The sequence below is a fragment of the Magnolia sinica genome, chromosome 10 (genome assembly GCF_029962835.1).
Source record: "Magnolia sinica isolate HGM2019 chromosome 10, MsV1, whole genome shotgun sequence".
Classification (NCBI taxonomy): Eukaryota; Viridiplantae; Streptophyta; class Magnoliopsida; order Magnoliales; family Magnoliaceae; genus Magnolia; species Magnolia sinica.
In genome coordinates this window covers 6,375,190-6,394,796 of record NC_080582.1, presented here as the reverse complement: position 1 = coordinate 6,394,796, position 19,607 = coordinate 6,375,190, and the positions used below count along the sequence as shown (strand labels likewise).

Sequence of the window (19,607 nt, the reverse complement as noted above, 5' to 3'; positions counted from 1 at the left end):
TGTATGATTTTATGTTGGATCGTTTCTTCTTCTTCTTCTTCTTCTTTTTTGAAATATGACTAGGATTTGATATCTTAGACTGGATCTTGTAGCTAGGAGAATCTGATGGCTACTTTTGAGAGTAGCCATATGAATTCTACTTTTTCCAACTAGCTTGCCAAAAATGCATTTAACACATCCATGTAGGTTGCCTCATGTTGGACCTGCTGCTTGCCACTGAATGTACAGGTGGGGCCTACCTGATGATAGGCTCGTATCTTACATTTACTTGCCAAATTAGCTTGTTGGTTAAGTACGATTTCGATGTCTACTCTTGGAAGTAGCTGTCACACTATAGTCAGTGTTACCTACACGTGTGACCAAGTGTCGAGTGTCTAGCACAGCAAACTCCATAGATCTAGGCACAGGAACATTTCCATACCATGTGAAGATTTTAATTAAATAAATAAAATTAAACATGAAATAAAAATTAAATAAAACAATGAAAGGATTAAAGGCGAACAATATTAGGAAAGAACATTTGCATGCTTCCAATAAAAGTAAATCACTAGTCACTCACAAATATATCATAACAAAACAAAGAAAAATATGCATAATCATCTCAATAAATATTAGTTTGTGTGGAAATCACTCATTCTCTTAAAGATTAGAACTCTGACAAAGGAAAAAAGAACACAAAAAGAACAACAAAGCTTGTCTCTTTTATCACATTGGGTGTGGTATCAATAACAGAAAATGTACTCAAATCTAGAGAGTGAGAGGAAGTCGTCATGAGTAGTTTCTTCAATGTCCAGTTCCGATTAACACTGACCATAGGTGGCTCTGTAGCCAGTACCATGAGCATTGTCGAGGTTGGTTGGGTCTATCTCAGAGTCACATTTCTCATTTCGCTATCTGAAGAATGTGGTCTAACCTTTGTTATGAACATCCAATTCAACAGTCCGTTCTTAAGGAAGCAGGCTAGCATGCTTTTATCCAGTAGGAATAAGATTTTCTAGTCTGTTTATGCTTGCTTTTTCATTCCTTGATAAATGGGCATAACTCAATTCTTTCCAGATCATGTTACCCTATTTGCACATTTCCATGCAATTTTGTTGTCTGCATTTAATATGGTTAATGAGCTAACTAGTTCTGAGAATTAAGGGCAAGCATGTTACTCACACCTGCCAATTTCTTCTCCTTGAAGACTGAAATTGTAGTTACTATTATTAGATCATATTCATACGAAGAAAAAAAAAAAACAACATTATCTCATAAAATCTATTTATAGAACAGAAAAAATTTGTATGTAGACATGCAGGGATTTGTAGATTTTATCCATTTCTCTTAGTCTGAATGAGTGATTAGTTTCTGAAATGGTTAACAGCAAGTTTTATGTTATGAAGCAGGAGGAAATTTACACTAGAATCTTTTTTGTAGTATGCAATCTTCACATATACTACAAAGAAATATGTACAAAATTCACTCTCTTTTTTTTTTTCTTACTTTGGATTGTTATCCTCTCATTGCAGCTTATGACCATTCTAAAGGAAGTGCAGAAGCAAATGACAGATCTGGTGACCGTTCCTGTTAGCAAAGAAGGTAGCAGAGTTGAGGCAGCCCTCAGCCTGAGCATGGAGAAATCTCTCAAGTCAAACTGTGATGCTCTGTGGAACCGCATCCAAGAGGAGAACAAGAAACAGAAGTTAGAACAGGATCGCATAAAGCAGACAACAAGTTCAATCTCGGGCTCTATGTACACGAAGTGTTCAGCCATGTTCAAGAATACATTGAAGCAAGAAATTGCTGCAACAGGACCAGCAGGATCTCGTGCAATTACCCCAAATTTGGAGAAGACCGTTTCTTCAGCTATTGCTGATTCATTTCAGGTCAATTTACACATATCAAGTGCAAGAAATCTTGCCTGTCTTATTATTATTATTATTCCATATTATCATGTATGATTGACACATCCTTTTGTAGAGAGGGGTTGGAAACAACGCAGTGAATCAGTTGGAGAAATCCGTCAACTCGAACCTTGAAGCGACAGTGACCAGACAAATTCAAGCACAATTCCAAACATCTGGGAAGCAAGTTTTTCAGGTATGCATGAATAAATTACTGTAGATGAACAAATATGGAAGTAATATTCGTTAGATTTTGAAAAATATAGGAGATATACTGTTCCCAGTTCATCTTTGTTAAGCCTGACAAAGTATCAATGTGGGGTCATCATCCAAAGTGTTCATAGGGTGGGCCCCTGGTGGGTGAGAGGCACTGCAGAATTTGTTTCCTCAGTGATGTAGAGCAGGTCATGGACACTTTCATGTCCGAGATGGACTAGAGAAGGCCCGATCGGAGGTGGAAGTCATCAAGACCGTCAGAATCTTAAAACAGGCATATCTCGCAAACCGGAATGAGTTACTCGATGTACCATATTATGATTTTGGGGTAGGACGAACTACTTTAGCCAACCAACCCGGCAAGATTCCATCATATCAACGGTCGAATTTTCTGTTTATTTCCGTTTTTACTATTTTTAGTAAGTTTTGGTTTGATTGTAACTTTTCATCAGTTGGGCTATAGGAGTTGTGTCCAACATGAAAAGTGTTTAGAAAAATTAGGAGAATAACGTGGTTAAGCCACATAGGACACTTACTATAAATAGTAAATTTACTATTTATAGTGAGTTACGAATTTTAGGGAGTTTTAGTTATAGTTTAATTCCTAAACTTCTTCAAGTCTTGGTATCCATATTTAAAGGGTTGTAGACTCATTTATTTGATCTATCAATTATCAACAAATTTATTTTTAGAATTATTTCTAGTTTTTATCTTTCCTCGTGGATTCGAGAAGTCTCTGTGAGGAGTCCAATGAAGCTCCATGGATTCGGAGTAGTTATCCTTGAGGAAGATGGTGATCGACCTCATCACAATGATCCCTTCTGCCCCATTTAGCTCTTTTTAAATGTTTCCTGTCAGTTGATGTTCATTTTTGCCGGATGGGATCATTCGAGGGGAGATAGTAAGACAAGGCGCATCCCCTGATGGGGCTCACCATATCAATGGATTAGCTTGCTGTAAGATGTCCCATCCCACCTGTAACCAAGCTGGGTTGGACAAAATAAGGAAAAGACCCATGATTGAGTATCTTATCATGTGGAAGTGTGTTTATCCATGAAATTAACAGTAATCAGCACCATACCTCCAATTCAAATATAATTAAATGCCTCATGTGGAAGTGCATTTCATCCATGAAAATTTTACCACTAATCAGCAGTATCTGTAAAATTCATGCAGGATGCAATCAGGGCTAGCTTGGCATCTTCTGTTATTCCTGCATTTGAGCAGGCATGCAAAGCAATGTTTGAGCAAGTTGATGCTGCATTTCAGAAGATGATGGTTGAACAGACTAATGCTGCACAACAGCAGTTTGAATCCACAAATTCTCCATTAGGACTTGATTTGAGGGTACAATGTTAAATTCCCTTTCTCAATGCTTAGCATGGGCTTTTTTATTTTTAGAATTGCATCTTAACAACTGGAGCTCAGTGCTTTTGTCTTTTATGTGATATATATTTTTTTCATGAGGCTGGATCAACTACGATTGTTTGTAGGATAAGCTTAACCTACAAATCAATGTTTGGGGCTCTACAGGATGTTTCATATGACATCCGCACTCCTTAATTTTCTCCTAGGTGTATGCTTGTATATGGGAAAATACAAGAGGCCCTTTGCTCGTTCGGTTCTGTCTACTTTCACATGCATGTGTCTACACATACATCTTTGCTCACCTTTTATCGTTCAATATGCTTTCCAATTGTTAGACAGGCCACATGCCTTGTATAGCTAATTTTCATTGATAAATGATGTATATCTAATTTCCGTAGATAGATGATTCTGTTTTTATCATTTACTTTGTATAGATGACTGTAGATCTATATATTCAACCCTTTAGGGTTGTCTCTAATACAATGAAATCAAAGGAGGATTGTTTTCTCTTTGTTTACATGGTATCAGAGCGATACCGATCTCCAGCAATCCAACCCTGCTCCTGCACAAGAAGTCCCTCACTTCTGCACGTCACTCAATTCTAGTTGGCAAACTATTACTTGTCAATGACCAGCATTAGTTTAAGGGGGGATGTTAGACAGGCCACATGCCTTGTATAGCTAATTTCCATAGATAGATGATGTATATCTAATTTTCATACATAGATGATTCTGTTTTTATCATTTACCTTGTATAGATGACTGTAGATCTATATACTCAACCCTTAAGGGTTGTCTCTAATACAATGAAATCAAAGGAGAATTGTCTTCTCTTTGTTTACACCAATTGCGGGATGCAATGAGCTCTGCATCATCCATCACCCAAACCTTAAGTTGTGAACTTGCTGTTAGCCAGCGTAAGCTCTTAGCTTTCATGGCAGCTGGAGCAAATCAGAAAGCGATGAATCCCCTGGCTACACAACAAAGCAATGGACCTTTGGGTGGGCTACACAACATTGTAAAGCCAGTTCATCACCTTGGCGTTCCTCTTTTTCATTATTCGTGATTTGTTGTAATGCTTTAATGTGTTTCAGTTAGTGAAAGTAAGCTCGTATTGAATATTATCCATTTTGGGGGTATTTATTGCTGATTCTGTTCAGTCCATAACCATGCAACAGGTTGAGACACCTTTGGATCCAAAGGAGGAGCTGGAAAGATTAATATCTGAACACAAGTATGGGGAAGCCTTCACTTCAGCTCTTCAAAGAAGTGATGTCACCATTGTGTCCTGGTTATGTTCTCAGGTACGCAATATTGTCACCCTCATATTTAAGGGGCCATGCACCAAATCACCACTGGGTCACTGATTCATTGGTGAGTTGGCTCATTGGGTAACATCCAGCAGAGTTATTTGGAGGCTTTCGAGTCAATAGCCTCTCCACGTACCAGTCGAGGATCCCTATATATGTTTAGAGTGCTGCTGGCATGGTATCATGTTTGTTGATTCCTTATTGCCGACACCACATCGATAAATGTAAGATACAGGATAAATAGCATTTTATTGTGGCAGGCTCCTGGCAATTTTATCATGCCATTAAGTGCCTGTTTGGGGGTCTCCTCATCATAGTTTGAAAGCCCAAAAAAATCAACCTGATTTTATTTCCAATTGACTTGGGTCCATGTGAGGATTTATATGGGTCTTTACTTGACTCTACTCGATATTTAATAGTTAAATTAATAATATTTTATGTTTCTATAAACACTTAAAATGGTTATGTATAGTTAAAATATAACATGTTTCTGAAATAAACAGATGTGGAGCTTATGCTTTCCACTCTGACAGCAGTTGCATATTCGAAACTCGGTTTGAGTCGTTGCGAGCTGCGTTGAGTCGACCTAGTCAGCAATTCAGTGAATGCCGTTGGGTCAAGACTGAGTCACACTTAGAATCCAGTTTCTTAATGACTCAGCATGAAATCCAGTCAAGTCGAGTGGCCCCGCAACTGACTTTTGAGTCAATGCATGGAGTTTTTAGAACTATGGTCTTCATTAGGGGCAACCATTAAGCCCTTGTTTACATCCGTTCTTCATTAGGGGTAGACATTAAGCACTTGTTTGCACCTGTTATAGATTATTCACCAGTAGTATTCAGGATGGAATCCCTTCTTGGTGTTGTTCGTGGATGGTGTAATGCTGGTCAATGAGACCAGCTTCATCTTCACTGAGTTCCTGGAGGTTTGGAGGTAGGCTTTAGTATCTGGAGGTTCAAGATTTAGCAAAACCAAGACTGTTATAGAACAATAAGAATTATAAGATAGAAATTTGAAGGAAGGATTTAGCATCTGGAGGTTTAAGATCGAGCAAAACTAAGACATTGTGATGATATCTTATGATGGAAAATGGATTCACTTGAAAGGGGTTGGAAGCGTACCAGTTAAAAGAGCTCAATCCACCTTTGATTGCTTTAAATTGCTAAGAACTTTATTTAAATGGATAATCTTTTGTATTTTCCAAAGTTCCATGTAAGTAACTATATATATATAGCCTTGTTTACGATCCTCCTTAAATTACATTGGAACCAAGGCATAATTCCTATTGGCCAATATATGGTCCTTACTAATTCAACTCAAATAACTGTATTAAGGTTTTCATATCAGAAAAAAGAGAATGGAAACCAAATAAGATTCAATCACACTCAATTACTAAAATTCAGGATCTTCTACACATCTGAATGCCAAAAATGCGAAACTGTGTATTGTGTACCATCCTATAATTTGCTGGCTGGACTTGTATGTGTTGTAGATTCAGAAAATGAAGAGCCATCCATGTTTCTTGTCTGTGCTGTAGATTCAACTTCAAAGACTCTTATGCCAACTCACATTACCACTAGCACCATTGATCTTGTCCTCTTTTGGTGGGTAAGATTCTGTACCTGTCATTTCATTTACCCCTTCTTCCGGAAAACTTAATCCTCTGGTTATCAATCTTGTGAGATCCAGGGCTCAGTGTCCCCTCTGTATTGGGAATTACCTTCCTCTCCTTTAGCTTAATGAATTATCATGATATTTATACATGTGGATTGGGCGTATCGTGTCTGTCAATCTCGGCATGATTTACTCAATAAGCAGGATACTGAAATCGTGGAGATATGGCCCGTAATCCGGAGATCGTGTGACACATCGAGCGTATCTGCGGGCGAGACAGTCGGTTATATTCTCTTTAAGCAGTTTCCTAGTTTAGTTTGATGCATGCTGCACCCACATTCCACCGTAGCCTCGATTCGGGACATCCGTCTTCGGATAGAGATGAGGATGAGGACAAGAAGAGTCTCGGCTCGGATGTCCTTCTTCTGATAAGGATGAAGATGAGGACGAGAAGAGTCTTGGCTCTGATATCCCTCTTCTGATGAGGATGAGGACGAGGACGAGCCTCGGCTCAGGTGTCCCTCTTCTGACGAGGATGAGGACGAGGATGAGGACGAGCCTCGGCTCGGGTGTGAGGACGAGGATGAGCCTCGGCTCGGAGCCTTGATTTAGGTTGTCGCTTCATCGGTTAAAGCTTATCATGTCCGACCCAGGGTTCAACTCGAACACTGTTCACTTTCATTATCTAGGGTATTCGCGTCTGATCAGACTAAGAAGATGCTGGTCCTCGAAAATATAAGAGGCTCGGATCTTCACATAACAGAAGCCCCCTACTCTTCGAGGTCGGCCACGGACTCGGAGAGTAACCATACGGAAGATCAACTGCCTCATCTGTTGAACCCTCCACACACGCCGATATTATCATGATTTTAGAGTTTTGAAGCGTCGCACCCTCGGGGTTTCCCACCCACGGGCTAACATTCAGCGGACGCGTGGCGACAGTTGGGATTTCGAATCATCTTTTGGCCTATGGCTAACCACCACGTGTGCCCTGGGAGACATTTGAGTGATGCTTCCTCTGCTCGTGCGTCGCTTCTGCTACCTGCAGTCCGTTGTTCAATGTCAGACGCACGCGGCTGGGCAGAGGTTAAACCAGTGACCTACAGCCACGTGGGCTCGCGAAGTCAGCTTGCAATGGTTTGGCGGCGGCCATTATGCCTGCCATTAATGCAGAGATTCTCCTCGAGCTATATAATCCCTAGCATTTTCAAAAACGTTCCTTACTTTAGCATTTTAAGTTTGTGTTCCCTGAGGAGGCGATTTTTTATGAAGGTGATTCTGATCGATTTGAAGTTTCCGGTGAAGCGATTTCGACCGATCAGGAGCTTTTACGGTGAAAGCGATTTTCAGTGATCGTCCGGTGAGTCTCCTTCCTTGGGCCTCTTTGCATCCCTTTCTTTCAAGATGTCGTCCAACCTGCAAACTGCCCGTGACTACGATGACTCCTCCTAGCCGGGGAGTTCCAATGGTAGAATAGGGGCCTCTGAAGGCCCCTTTGAAGCCGTGCCCTTATATCCCCAACCCCGTAGACAGAAGGGGGCTGGAGCTGGAACTCATAGGGTCAGCAAGAGGAAACCTACCCAAACCCTCCGGGCCACAACTGTCGAGGCTGTTGAGATGCCTGCGAGTGGGCGGGCCTTAGAGGTCGTCCCCGGAGGCTCCGTGCTAACGGAGTCTCAAATGGAATGGATCTTCGGAGTTTGATATCCCAAACTCCGTTCAGATAAGGGCCCCTAAACCCCTTGATACTGCCGGCGTGTCTACTGAGGGAGAAGTCGCTATTTTTCTTTGTTCTCTCAAATGTAAGCTCCGACTCCCTCTGCACCCTTTCGTCTGGGCCTTAACTACCCATCTGGGACTGACTCCCAGACAATTCACCCTCAATGCTTGGAGGGTGTTAATCTCTGCTTTCATCATCTGGCGTCAAGTTGGGAACTCAGAGTTGACCCTAGAGGAGCTGATGAGCCTGTACCTGGTCAAGCATGACAGCCAAGAACAAAGGTACTATTTTGCGACCCAAGGTAGCAAAGGGTCGGGGCAGGTGATGAACCTTCCGTCTTCCAACAAGGACTAGAAGAATAAGTGGTTCTGGGCTGCGGGCAAATGAGAGGGGCCGGCGACGGAGCTTGGGACTCTGACGACTTGGGTCCCCACCCACTTCTCCAAACCAGGTTGGACTTTAGACATTCCTCCCCTTTCTTTTTACACTTCTCTCTTTTACTTCAATTGGTCTAAGATTTTCTTTATCCTTGTAAATTTCCCGAGGGGCAAGCCACTCCTTAATTCGGATCAGAAGAATCGCATTGCCAAGGCTAAGGCGCGATCAGGGGAGCTTCGCTCCTGGTCAGACCTGATCACTGCTGCTAACCTTCACTAGTTCGGGCTGTGTAAGTCCAAGTCGCTCCCTACTTTATTCAGTAAGTCTTTCTTCTGTTATTCAGGAGGGATTGAATTTTCTCAACTTGGTTGCTGACCCGTCATTTTTTGTGCAGGCATGGCCAAGGCATCTGGTTGGCAGAGGAGGAAATCCGCTCCGACAGCATAGGAGATGTTGATGGCTGAGCCTCGGACGAAGACCACCATTCGGAGGAGGCAGACAGCTCCTCGAGGGGAGGGCCCCTCAGGTCTGGTTTCTGTAGTTGTAGCTCCAGCTGTAGCTCCAATTTCTGTTGTCGCGACTCTTGTTGTGGTGCCTACCGAGCTCGAGTTTCGGCAATCATAACGCTTTCCCCAGCAACCATAACTCCTTCCCTTTCACCTACCGCTGCTCCCCCTACCGTGGAGGCCCCTCCTCCAGCCCCCGAGCCTTACATCATTGTACCCTCTTCTTTCGAATGGGATGAGGTCATCCAAATGGTTGATGACATGCTTTCTCCTCCTGACGACGGGAATGATTTCAGAGCCGAGACTCAAGGCTCGACAAGCAGCCGGACCGGGACTAGGGAAGCAGTGGGCTCGGCTCAGGTGAGGACGAGCGGCAGGAGGTTTGAGCTGGGCTATCATGTCTTGCTTAGTTCCTTGGGCCACCAAGCATGCTCCGGAGGAGGAGATAGCCGGCCTCCTTATTAAATTGAACGATTCTTTTCTGAATGACATAGCTTCTGTATTTTACAGGGTATCTTCTTCTTCTACTATCTCTCCTTCCATTCCCATTTTCTCATTCGTATGTTCAAACTTTTCATGTTTTCTTCTTATTCAGTCCGTCCCGAAGATTCTTTTGACTTAGGGGAGGCTGCGAGAGCTGAAAAAGAGAGATTCAGAGGTTGAGGTCCTCAACAGTGAAGTAGGGATCTTGCGGGACGAAGCCACTTTTCTCCAATTAGAGTAGATCGAGCTGCGTCGGTTGCTTGGAAGGGCAGGCTAAAGAGTAGGATGGGCAGCCAAGAGAGCTCTAGCTGCAAGGGGTCGTAAGTGATCTCGAGGCCTGTTGTGGTGCAGCGGCGGCTTAACTGACAAGAGCTAGGGCTCATGCGAATTCATTGGCTAAGGAGATTACCCGACTAGGTGAAGTCCTATATCGGACTAGAGCCGAGGCAGCAGAAGAACGGAGCCAAGCTGTCTCCCAAGCAATGGAAGCCCGGCGGGCCGAAGATGAGGTCTCCCTGGCTGGAGCAGTGGCCGCTGCGGTAAACGCCTTCAAGACTTCAAAGGAAAGGGACACCAAAGCCACCAAGTTTTACAACTGTGGCTTCAATGCTTGTATTGAGGCGGTCCAGGATTTGTATCCGGACCTCAACTAGAACCTTTGCTGTCCGAAGACACCAGAGAGATGCACGCTAAAGATGTCTGCCCGGATCAAGCCCCCGACTCCCAAGCTCCTCCGATAGCATAGTCTTTAATATTTCTCCCGTAGTTGACTTGAAGCCCCTTTTTTTGTGTATGGATTTTATTTTTTGACTCTCTGGATGATAATGATTTTTGACCCTTTGGAAAGGGCGTTCGGATGATGACTGCTTTTATACATGTTATTCTGTAGTTAATTTTTAGATGTTGACTGTTGTTTGTTGATTGCCGAACTGATTCGCTGACAGGTCGGTTTACTTTAGGGCATGGTCGAGCTGACCCCTTGGACGGGTCAGCCCTTTCCAATGCCGTCTCGTAGAATTCTGAAGCTTTATGGCCTGATTCTTGTTATCCGAACCCACTAGGGTCGGCTTGTCCCACAATTGGCGAGAAACCTCCACTTCATCCGTTAGTCGAGCGATGTGCTGACTCTTATGTCTGGGAGTCGGGTCATCTTTTGGCTTTTCTCCTGACTGAGAGGGGATGCCCTGTCGAGTTTTCATGGGATAACGCTCAAACCCCTTCTTCAAGGGATCAGTTCATTTAGTCCACCTCTACATATGAGAGGCACCTTTTCTTTTAGTAGATAATTCGTTCATGTAAATAAAAAGAGGCGAATTTTATTAAGAGCCTTAAAGGCTTGTCGCTAGGAGGCATACACTTGTTAAGAGCCTTAAAGGCTTGTCGCTAGGAAGCATACATTTATTGAGAGCCTTAAAGGTTATTTCGTCACCGATAGTAAACTTTCAGGTGCTCGGCATTCCATGGGTGGGGGAGTTGACGGCCCTCGAGGTCTTCTAAGTGGTAGGAGCTGGGTTTGGTTGATTGGACCCACGGTAAGGCCCTTCCCAGTTAGGTCCGAGCGCCCCCGCCCCCGACTCTGCAGTGTTCTGGAAGACTCGGCGAAGGACTAAGTCCCCTGGTCAGAACCGCCTGGTTTTGACTTTAGAATTGTAGAACTTTGCCACCTATTGGTGTCGAGCTGCGACTCGGAGCCTCGAGATATCTCTGACTTCTTCAAGCAAATCTAGGTTAGCTGCAATCTACTCGGAGTTCTGATTTTCTTGGTAATTCCTAACCTGAGTAGTAGGAAGGCCAATTTCAACTGGCACCATCGCTTCCGAGCCGTAGGAAAGTGAGAAAGGGGTCTCCCCTATAGATGACTGAGCTGTGGTCCTGTAAGCTCAGAGGACGTACGAGACCTCCTCGGCCCAGTTGCCCTTTGCTTTCTCCAACTTCGTTTTGAGATGATGCTTGATCACCTTGTTGACAGCTTCTACTTGTCCGTTGGACTATGAGTGCCGAGGGGACGAGTACACGTTTGTAACGCCGAGCTCCTGACACATGCCTCGGAACATATCGTTGTTGAACTGTCTGCCGTTATCGGACATAATGGTGTGCGGGATCCCGAACCGACAAATGATGTTTTTCCAGACGAAACCAATCACCTTCTGTTCTGTGATTTTTGCAACGGGCTTGGCCTCAGCCCACTTGGTGAAATAGTCGACTACGACAATGGCGAACTTGACTTGCTCCTTTCCTGTTGGTAGAGGGCCGTTGATGTCAATTCCCCACTCAGCAAATGGCCATGGACCGCTCATGGGAGTCATTTCCTCCGCAGGTTGCCTCAGCACAGCTGTATAGCATTGGCATTTATTGCAATTTTGAACGTAGTTCTTTGAATCTTCCTTAATAGTCGGCCAGAAATATCCTTGTCGGAGTATCTTCAGGGCTAAGGATCGGCTGCGAGAGTGGTTTCCGCAGATTCCTTCATGAATTTTCCAAATCACGTAATCGGTCTCGTCGGGTCGGAGGCACCTGAGGTAGTGGTAAGGATGCCCTTTCTTATATAGAGTGTCGTTTAGGATGGTGTACCAAGTCACTCTGACCCTCAGATGCCTAGCCTCCAACCGATCCGAGGGGACTTCGCCAGACATGAGGTAGCTGCAGATCGGATCCATCCAGTTTGGAGTAACATCTACAGGATTGACCACTTTCTTCTCCGCCTGATCGATTCTCAGATGCTCTATGAATTCAACAGGAATGATCCGTGAGATCCTCCTTTCTGAGGCTGAGGCCAGTTTCACTAAGGCGTCGGCCCACCAATTTTCTACTATGGGGATTTGTGGATCGTATAGTTCTAGAATCTTTCAATTAACTTTCTCGCCTCATCTAGATAAGCGATCATCCTCGTCTCCTTAGCTTTATACTCTGTGGAGATGTGATTTACTACCAGCTGAGAGTCGCATCGGACCTGGAGAGTCTGGACCCCTAGACTCACTGCCAATCTGAGTCCAGCCAGTAAAGCTTTGTACTCCGCTTCATTGTTTAAAGCTTTGAAGCCGAGTCTGATCACATATTGGATGAAGGTAGAATCAGGTGTGATCAGGATGATCCCGGCTCCAGCTTGCTTAGCATTGGATGATCCTTCTACATAAAGGATCAATCCGGATTCCGATACATTCCCTGGATTGGACAGAGGTTGGGGTGGAATGGTCTCGCCTTCGGTGCTGACTTCTCCTGCATTCGGAGTGGTGAATTTGGCAATGAAGTCAGCTACAGCTTGGCCCTTAATTGCCGTCTTCGGACGATACTAAACATCGAACTCTCCAAGCTCGATGGCCCACTTGGTTAACCGGCCTAAAACTTTGGGCCTCTGGAGAACTTGTTTGAGAGGGGAGTCGGTCAAGATAATGACCGAATGGGCTTGGAAGTATGGATGTAACCTCCGAGCTGAAATGACGAGACAAAGCGCTAACTTTTCCAAAGTTGGATACCTCGTCTCGACAGATACCATGGCTTTACTCACGTAGTATACGGGATGTTGCTTGCCTCCTGCTACTCTAATTAGGGCCGAGCTGACAACTGAGGCCGAGATCGCAAGATACAAGAACAGGAGCTCGCCTTCTTCGAGCTTAGACAGTAGGGCGGCGAACCTAAATATTGTTCCAGCTGCTGAAAAGCCTACTCACATTCTGATGTCCATTCTGCCTTCTTATGACCCTTCAACTGCTGAAAGAAGGGGATGCATTTGTCTGTTGCTCTAGATATGAATCGTCCGAGTGCTACTACTCACCCAGTGAGGCATTGTGTCTCCTTGATAATCCGAGGCGAGCTCATGTCGATGAGTGTCTTGATCTTATTGGGGTTCACTTCAATGCCCCTCTGGTTGACTTGAAACCCAAGGAATTTACCGAAGCCAACTCTGAAGGCGCACTTTGCGGGATTCAACTTCATTTGATACTCTCAGAGGATAGCGAAGGTTTCTCCAAGATCTGCTAAGTGATCGGACGACTTGATGCTCTTAACGAGCATGTCATCGATGTAAACTTCCATAGTATGCTCGATCTGCTTGGCGAACATTTGATTCACCAACCTCTAATATGTGGCCCCAACATTCTTCAAGCCAAACGGCTTGACCCGGTAACAGTAGAGTCCCTTGTCAGTGACGAAAGTAGTCTTCTGCCTGTCAGGGGGATGCATTGCGATCTGGTTGTACCTAGAGTATGCGTCTAAGAAAGAGAGTAATTCATGTCCGGCCGTGCTGTCCACCAGCTGATCGATCCGAGGCAACGGGAAACTATCTTTCAGACACGCCTTGTTTAAATCCGAGTAATCTACACAGACCCGCCATTTCTCATTGGCCTTCTTAGCGAGGACCATATTCGTAATCCAGTCGGGGTAGTATACCTCCTCTATGAAACCATCATCGAGCATGATGGAGACCTCGTCGGTAATGGCCTCGTACCACTCGGAATCGAATGGTCTTCTCTTTTGCTTTAACGGTTTGTGGTATGGGTCCACGTTCAGCCTATGGACCAAGATGTCAAGAGAGATCCCCGGCATGTCTGCGTGTGACCATACAAAGATATTCCTATGCTGCCGTAGGAAGGTTAGTATTTCAAACCGCTGCTCAGGGTTTTATGAAGTTCTGAGCTGGACAGTCCTGCTCGGATCTGCCTCGTCGAGCGCTACTTTCTCCAGATCTTCCACAGATGATTCTTCCGCGGGTCCTTTAGGGTCCAGCATGTTGATGACAAGTGTTTGCTTGACCAACCCCTTCTTGACTGCTATAGCATAACATCTCCGAGCCTTGCGTTAATTGCCTCGAAGATATCATATTCCACCCTCGCAGAGAATTTCATCATTAAATGATAGGTGGAGACTACTGCTCTCATTACATTAAGGGAAGGTCGGCCCAAAATGACATTATGCACCAATGGTACGTTGACAACTTAGAAGTCCACCATAAGGGTGACTTGGTGTTGCCCTTCTCCCGCAGTCACAAGGAGGAAAATGGCTCCTTCAGAGATTACTCTTTCTCCGGTAAAGCCGTGCAGGGGAGTCTTCATAGGTCTAAGGTGGGACCTTAGTATTCTCATTCTTTCAAAGGTTTCAGAATAGATTACGTCGGCCGAGCTATCGGTGTCGACCAGGATGCGGCATACCTTACGATTCACTATGGTCATAATAACTACCAGGGTATCGTCATGCATATGTTGGATTTCACGTGCATCTTCTTCTGTGAAGGTCAGAGTGCATGGGCTGACCCGGAGTTCCTTTCTAGGCCGCTCGGTTAAGTGGACGTAATGCTCCGGGTCAGATTTTCGAGAGTAGGCTTTCCGCGCCCTGTTCGAGTCCCTTCCACTGGACAAGCTCCCGAAGATGGTACGGATTTCGGTGGGCTCTTCGGTAGTATTATTTGGCTGCTCCTGCTCTCGCTCTTCATTTCGAGCGATTTTTCCTTCCTTGGTGTATCGGCGTAGATGTCTCTTCCAAATAATGGCCTCGATCTCATCTTTGAGATCCACAATCGGCCGTGTTATGGCCGTGATCTCGGTGAAAGCGGCAGTACTTACGCTTGTCTCAATGATCCAAGTCGGCCCTCATACAAATGGGCCAATTCAGCAGCTTTTCTCCTCGGATGTCCAATAGAATCTGCTCGTGGATGTGTTAAGAGGAGTGTAGGAGCGAAACTTTCCCTCCGGCCTTCTGCTCAGGCGACGATCGCGAGAGGCGTGGTCATCAGGCCCTTTGTTGGACGGCTGAGATTCCTCGTTCTTAGGCCTATTCCCTTTACTATTCGGCTCTGTCCTTGGACATTTTTGCGGGCATTGGAGAATTCCTCGGCATTAGTGTATTTCTGAGCTCTAGCAATGAGTTCTGCTAACGTCTTTAGTGGGTTCTTTCCAATGGAGAAGGTGAATTTTCCTTTCTTTAGGCCACTGAACACGGCTGCAAGTGTCATCTTATCGTCGTAATTTTCTATTAACAGTGCTTCCTCATTTAAGTGAGCAATGTAATCTTTCAACGACTCCTTCGGCTCTTGTTTGATAGCAAATAGGTGGGTGTTAGGCTTCCGACTTCTCTTACCACTTATGAATTGGGTAAGGAATAGTCGACTTAGCTCTGCGAAGGAACTAATGGAATTTGGCTTGAGCTGCCAGTACTAACTCCGAGCGGAGCTCGTGAGCGTGATCGAGAACCCTGGGCTCATCATGGCATCCGTCGTCGTCTGGATCTGCATCTATGAGCGATAGGCTTCCACGTGCTCGGATGGGTCTCCGGACCTAGAGTACTGAATGACGGGAGGTATCCGGAACCTCTGAGGCATCACCTCATTTATGATTTCCGATGTGAAGGGAGGCTTCTCTTCCATCATCGCTTGAACGGTGGTGGGAACTGACGTTGGATGTTGTTTCTTTTCCAGAGCTAAGAATTTGTCGTTGAGCTCCGCGAACCGTTTCTCCCAAGGGTCTTTGTTCTCCGTTATAATTTCTTAGGCATTTTCTATTTCTGGGGTCCTCTTTTCCCTCCTCTGTTCTAGCAGATGACCGAGATCCGTCGGTGGCAGGGCTGAAGTGACTGAAGCAGTGGTCGGAACTCGAGTGGCTGTGTTCCGAGCCGAGATTCGGATTTGGATTGGAGGAGGATTCTGATTCAAAACCGGCATCTGGGGATGTTGAGGTTCCTCGGACCTCATACTTCTCGGCGCGGAGTGAGCTTCCATGACAAGACCGATTGGCTCGAGAACAGGATTTTCCTAAGTCGGGTGTGGTTATGGCTCTTGTTGCTTCTTCATCCGGTTTACTTTGTCGCACAGGACCTGTATCTCATTCTGCATGGCTCGATACTTACTCGCCCGATTGCGAGAATGCTAAGAAGGCCCCGGGGCTGATTCAACATGAAGTAGTGAGGAAGAGCGAGTCTGCTCATTTGGCTCTGATTTCGCAGCTACTATTTCTTCTTTCCTCTTGCCATTATGCCTAAGAATAGGAACCTGACCTTTTGTATCAGTTTACCATAGACGGTGCCAAAAATGTTGAGGTCAAAATCTGGATCACCCTCCGCTCCGTGTGGCGAACCTTCGACGAACCCTGAACCTGCACAAAGGGTGAGCAAAGGAGACCCTGACTAAGTCGGGGGACCCTCCGATGCCTAAGTTAGGTCAAGGGAATCTGGGTCTAAGTTGAGAGGTAGAGGGAGGGTGCAAGATATTGCATACCTGTAGCAATGGGGTCCCCCGATATTTATACCTAACTATTGGATAGTCTAGGTCCGTCAATCTTGACATGATTTACTCAATCAGTGAGATATTAAAATCATGGAGATATGGCCCGTAATCCGGAGATCATGTGACACATCGAGCGTATCTGCGGGCGAGACAGTCGGTTATATTCTCTTAAGGCAGTTTCCTAGTTTAGTTTGGCGCATGCCGCACCCACATTCCACCCTAGTCTCGATTTCGGACATCCTTCTTCGGATGGAGATGAGGATGAGGATGAGAAGAGCCTCGACTCAGATGTCCTTCTTCTGATGAGGATGAGGACGAGGACGAGCCTCAGCTCGGATATCCCTCTTCTGATGAGGATGAGGACGAGGACGAGCCTCGGCTCGGATATCCATGTTCTGATGAGGATGAGGATGAGGACGAGCCTCGGCTCGGGTGTCCCTTTTCTGACAAGGACGAACACGGAGCCCTGGTTTAGGTCGTCGCTTCATCGGTTAAAGCTTATCATGTCCGACCCAGGGTTCAACTCGAACACTGTTCACTTTCATTATCTAGGGTTTCTTGTCTGTGCTGTAGATTCAACTTCAAAGACTCCTATGCCAACTCACATTACCACTAGCACCATTGATCTTGTCCTCTTTTGGTGGGTAAGATTTTGTACCTGTCATTTCATTTACCCCTTCTTCCGGAAAACTTAATCCTCTGGTTATCAATCTTGTGAGATCCAGGGCTCAGTGTCCCCTCTGTATTGGGAATTACCTTCCTCTCCTTTAGCTTAATGAATTATCATCATCCTTCCAAAAAAAAAAAAAAAAAAAAGAATAAAAAAAGATTTTGTACCTGTCATTAATCTCTAACGAAAGAACTTTTTCTTTTTCTTTCTGAGAATTAGTGAAGGGTTTTTCATAGTAAGACAACTAGTACAAAATAGGGAAAGAGTTGCCATTACAGAGCAGATCATGAACATGTTCTGTGGCTGAGGTATTGGCCATGACATTACCTTTTCCTTTTCATTTGGGTAAACTAAATGTTCAGGCTATAAATGGTAAATCTTCTCAAACATAACAGATGGCGGCCAAGGCTCCAATTGGTTGTGGGAAGACGTTTCATTTCTAGAATCACTCCTTTTAAATGGGCATTTACCCCCACCTCCAAGAAATCCCCCATTCTCATTGGCCCGGATAACATCAAAAAATTGAGCATTTATCATCATTCACCTCCAAGGACTCCATGTGCAAACAATCAAAATTCACTCCAACCATGATGAGCTTCCATATTTAAGATTCTCCTTCATTTTCTTCGGAATAAATCATGATCCTTGTTAGCAATACTCAAGTTTAAAATCCTTATTTTAATTTTTTTTTTTTTTTTTTTAAAAGCGTAAATTGACTAAATGTTTAAAACTCTGTATTTTTAGCAAGATAGGCATTAATAAATAAATATTTGGACAAACCACATTAAAACTCCATATTTTAAAGAAGATGGGCAGATAGTGAAGATTGAAGAAACAGATCAATTTGTATGGGGAATACTTGCAAAGGAAGGATTTAAGAGAGGCAAAAGATAATATTAACCCACTATTTGATTACCTTTATAATAGTTGCTTATACATTTTGAAATTTTAACCATTTTAATTGAAATATTTACCCTTAACCTTATACATTTTATTTTATTTTTTTTTTCCATTTTATTGAATTGGAACCATGTTAAACCCAAACTTTTCATTCTCCGTATTTCTGGGTTTTTGCTTTCTTTCTTCTACCAAACTTTGACTAAAATTTTAATGATAGAGACCTATTTAAACCTGAACATTTCCCCCTACTATTCTTTTGATGTCTTGTGTTTGCTAAATATGGTCTTGAGTAACTAAGCATAGCCCATGTTAGATGGAGCCACCTCATAGAATTCGTGTATAATGAGGTCTTGTTTTATCATATAAATATTGTTAGTGCCTCTCAAAACTCCTGTCGTGGATAAAATCAATGTTCTAATGTTATCTGCCTATCCAACTCATTCTTCAGATTGATTTGCAAGCGATTCTATCAGTTCTTCCTCTTCCTCTAAGTCAAGGAATCCTGCTATCCCTTCTCCAACAGCTAGCATGCGAAATTGGAAACAATACCTCCCAGAAGCTAGATTGGATGGTAGACGTTGTTGTTGCTATAGATCCAGTGGACCCAACAATTGCGGCGCACGGGCGGCCAATATTTGAACAGGTTCATCAGATATTGGACCACCAGCGGGTGCTCCCGACCACCACCACAGCTGAAAGAAGTAGCATCCGCCTCATAATGTGTGCAATCAATTCAGTATTGAAGACCTGCAAATGACATTTCTCTTTCTCGTTTGTACACAAACTGTTCAGGCCTTTTGGCTGTTGCAGGAAGGACGTACGGAACAAGGAAGAGGGTGTGTGTGTGTGTGTGTGTAAAGAATAGGAGAGTTTGAGAAAAGTTGGGGCTCGTTTGGCACCTTTTTAATTGGAATGCATTGGGATCCAATTCACAATTACAATGGAATCCATGTGAATTGGAATCCTTAATTGAATTTGGCAGCTTGTAATTGGAATGCGCTTTAATCCCAAAAAAAAAAAATTGTATTTAGATGTCCGTCATGAATGTGTTGGAACTCTTTAGTATATTCATAGGAACCTTAATTTGATTAGCTAAATCTACTTTAATATCGCAAATTAGTGTATATATATATGATGTTTGACAGAATGATCGTAGTAAGCCTATTGAAATATATATTTTCACCTAAGATGAGGAAATTCCGAGCCTCTAGTAGGCCGAAAACCTAGGGATCACAAACGAGTGACTTGTCAATGTTTTTTAACTGTGCATTTAAATTACCTATGTCTGGACAGTTTCGATCATTCAATTGGTGTGATTTAAGTGATGCAATTGCTGAATGAATTGTT

The 19,607-nt window shown here is 44.0% G+C and overlaps 1 protein-coding gene across 1 annotated transcript in view; it reads left to right on the top strand.

The window, feature by feature from the left end:
* The window catches only part of LOC131257860 (varicose-related protein-like), a 32,579-nt gene extending 13,283 nt beyond the window's left edge, over positions 1-19,296 (top strand). Inside the window, exons 7-11 of the mRNA XM_058258779.1 lie at positions 1,512-1,868; positions 1,963-2,082; positions 3,279-3,449; positions 4,648-4,773; positions 18,709-19,296. Coding sequence (XP_058114762.1) covers positions 1,512-1,868; positions 1,963-2,082; positions 3,279-3,449; positions 4,648-4,773; positions 18,709-19,017 — 1,083 coding nt within the window. The 3' untranslated portion in view covers positions 19,018-19,296. The remainder of the gene's footprint in view (positions 1-1,511; positions 1,869-1,962; positions 2,083-3,278; positions 3,450-4,647; positions 4,774-18,708) is intronic.
* Positions 19,297-19,607: the final 311 nt, after the last annotated feature.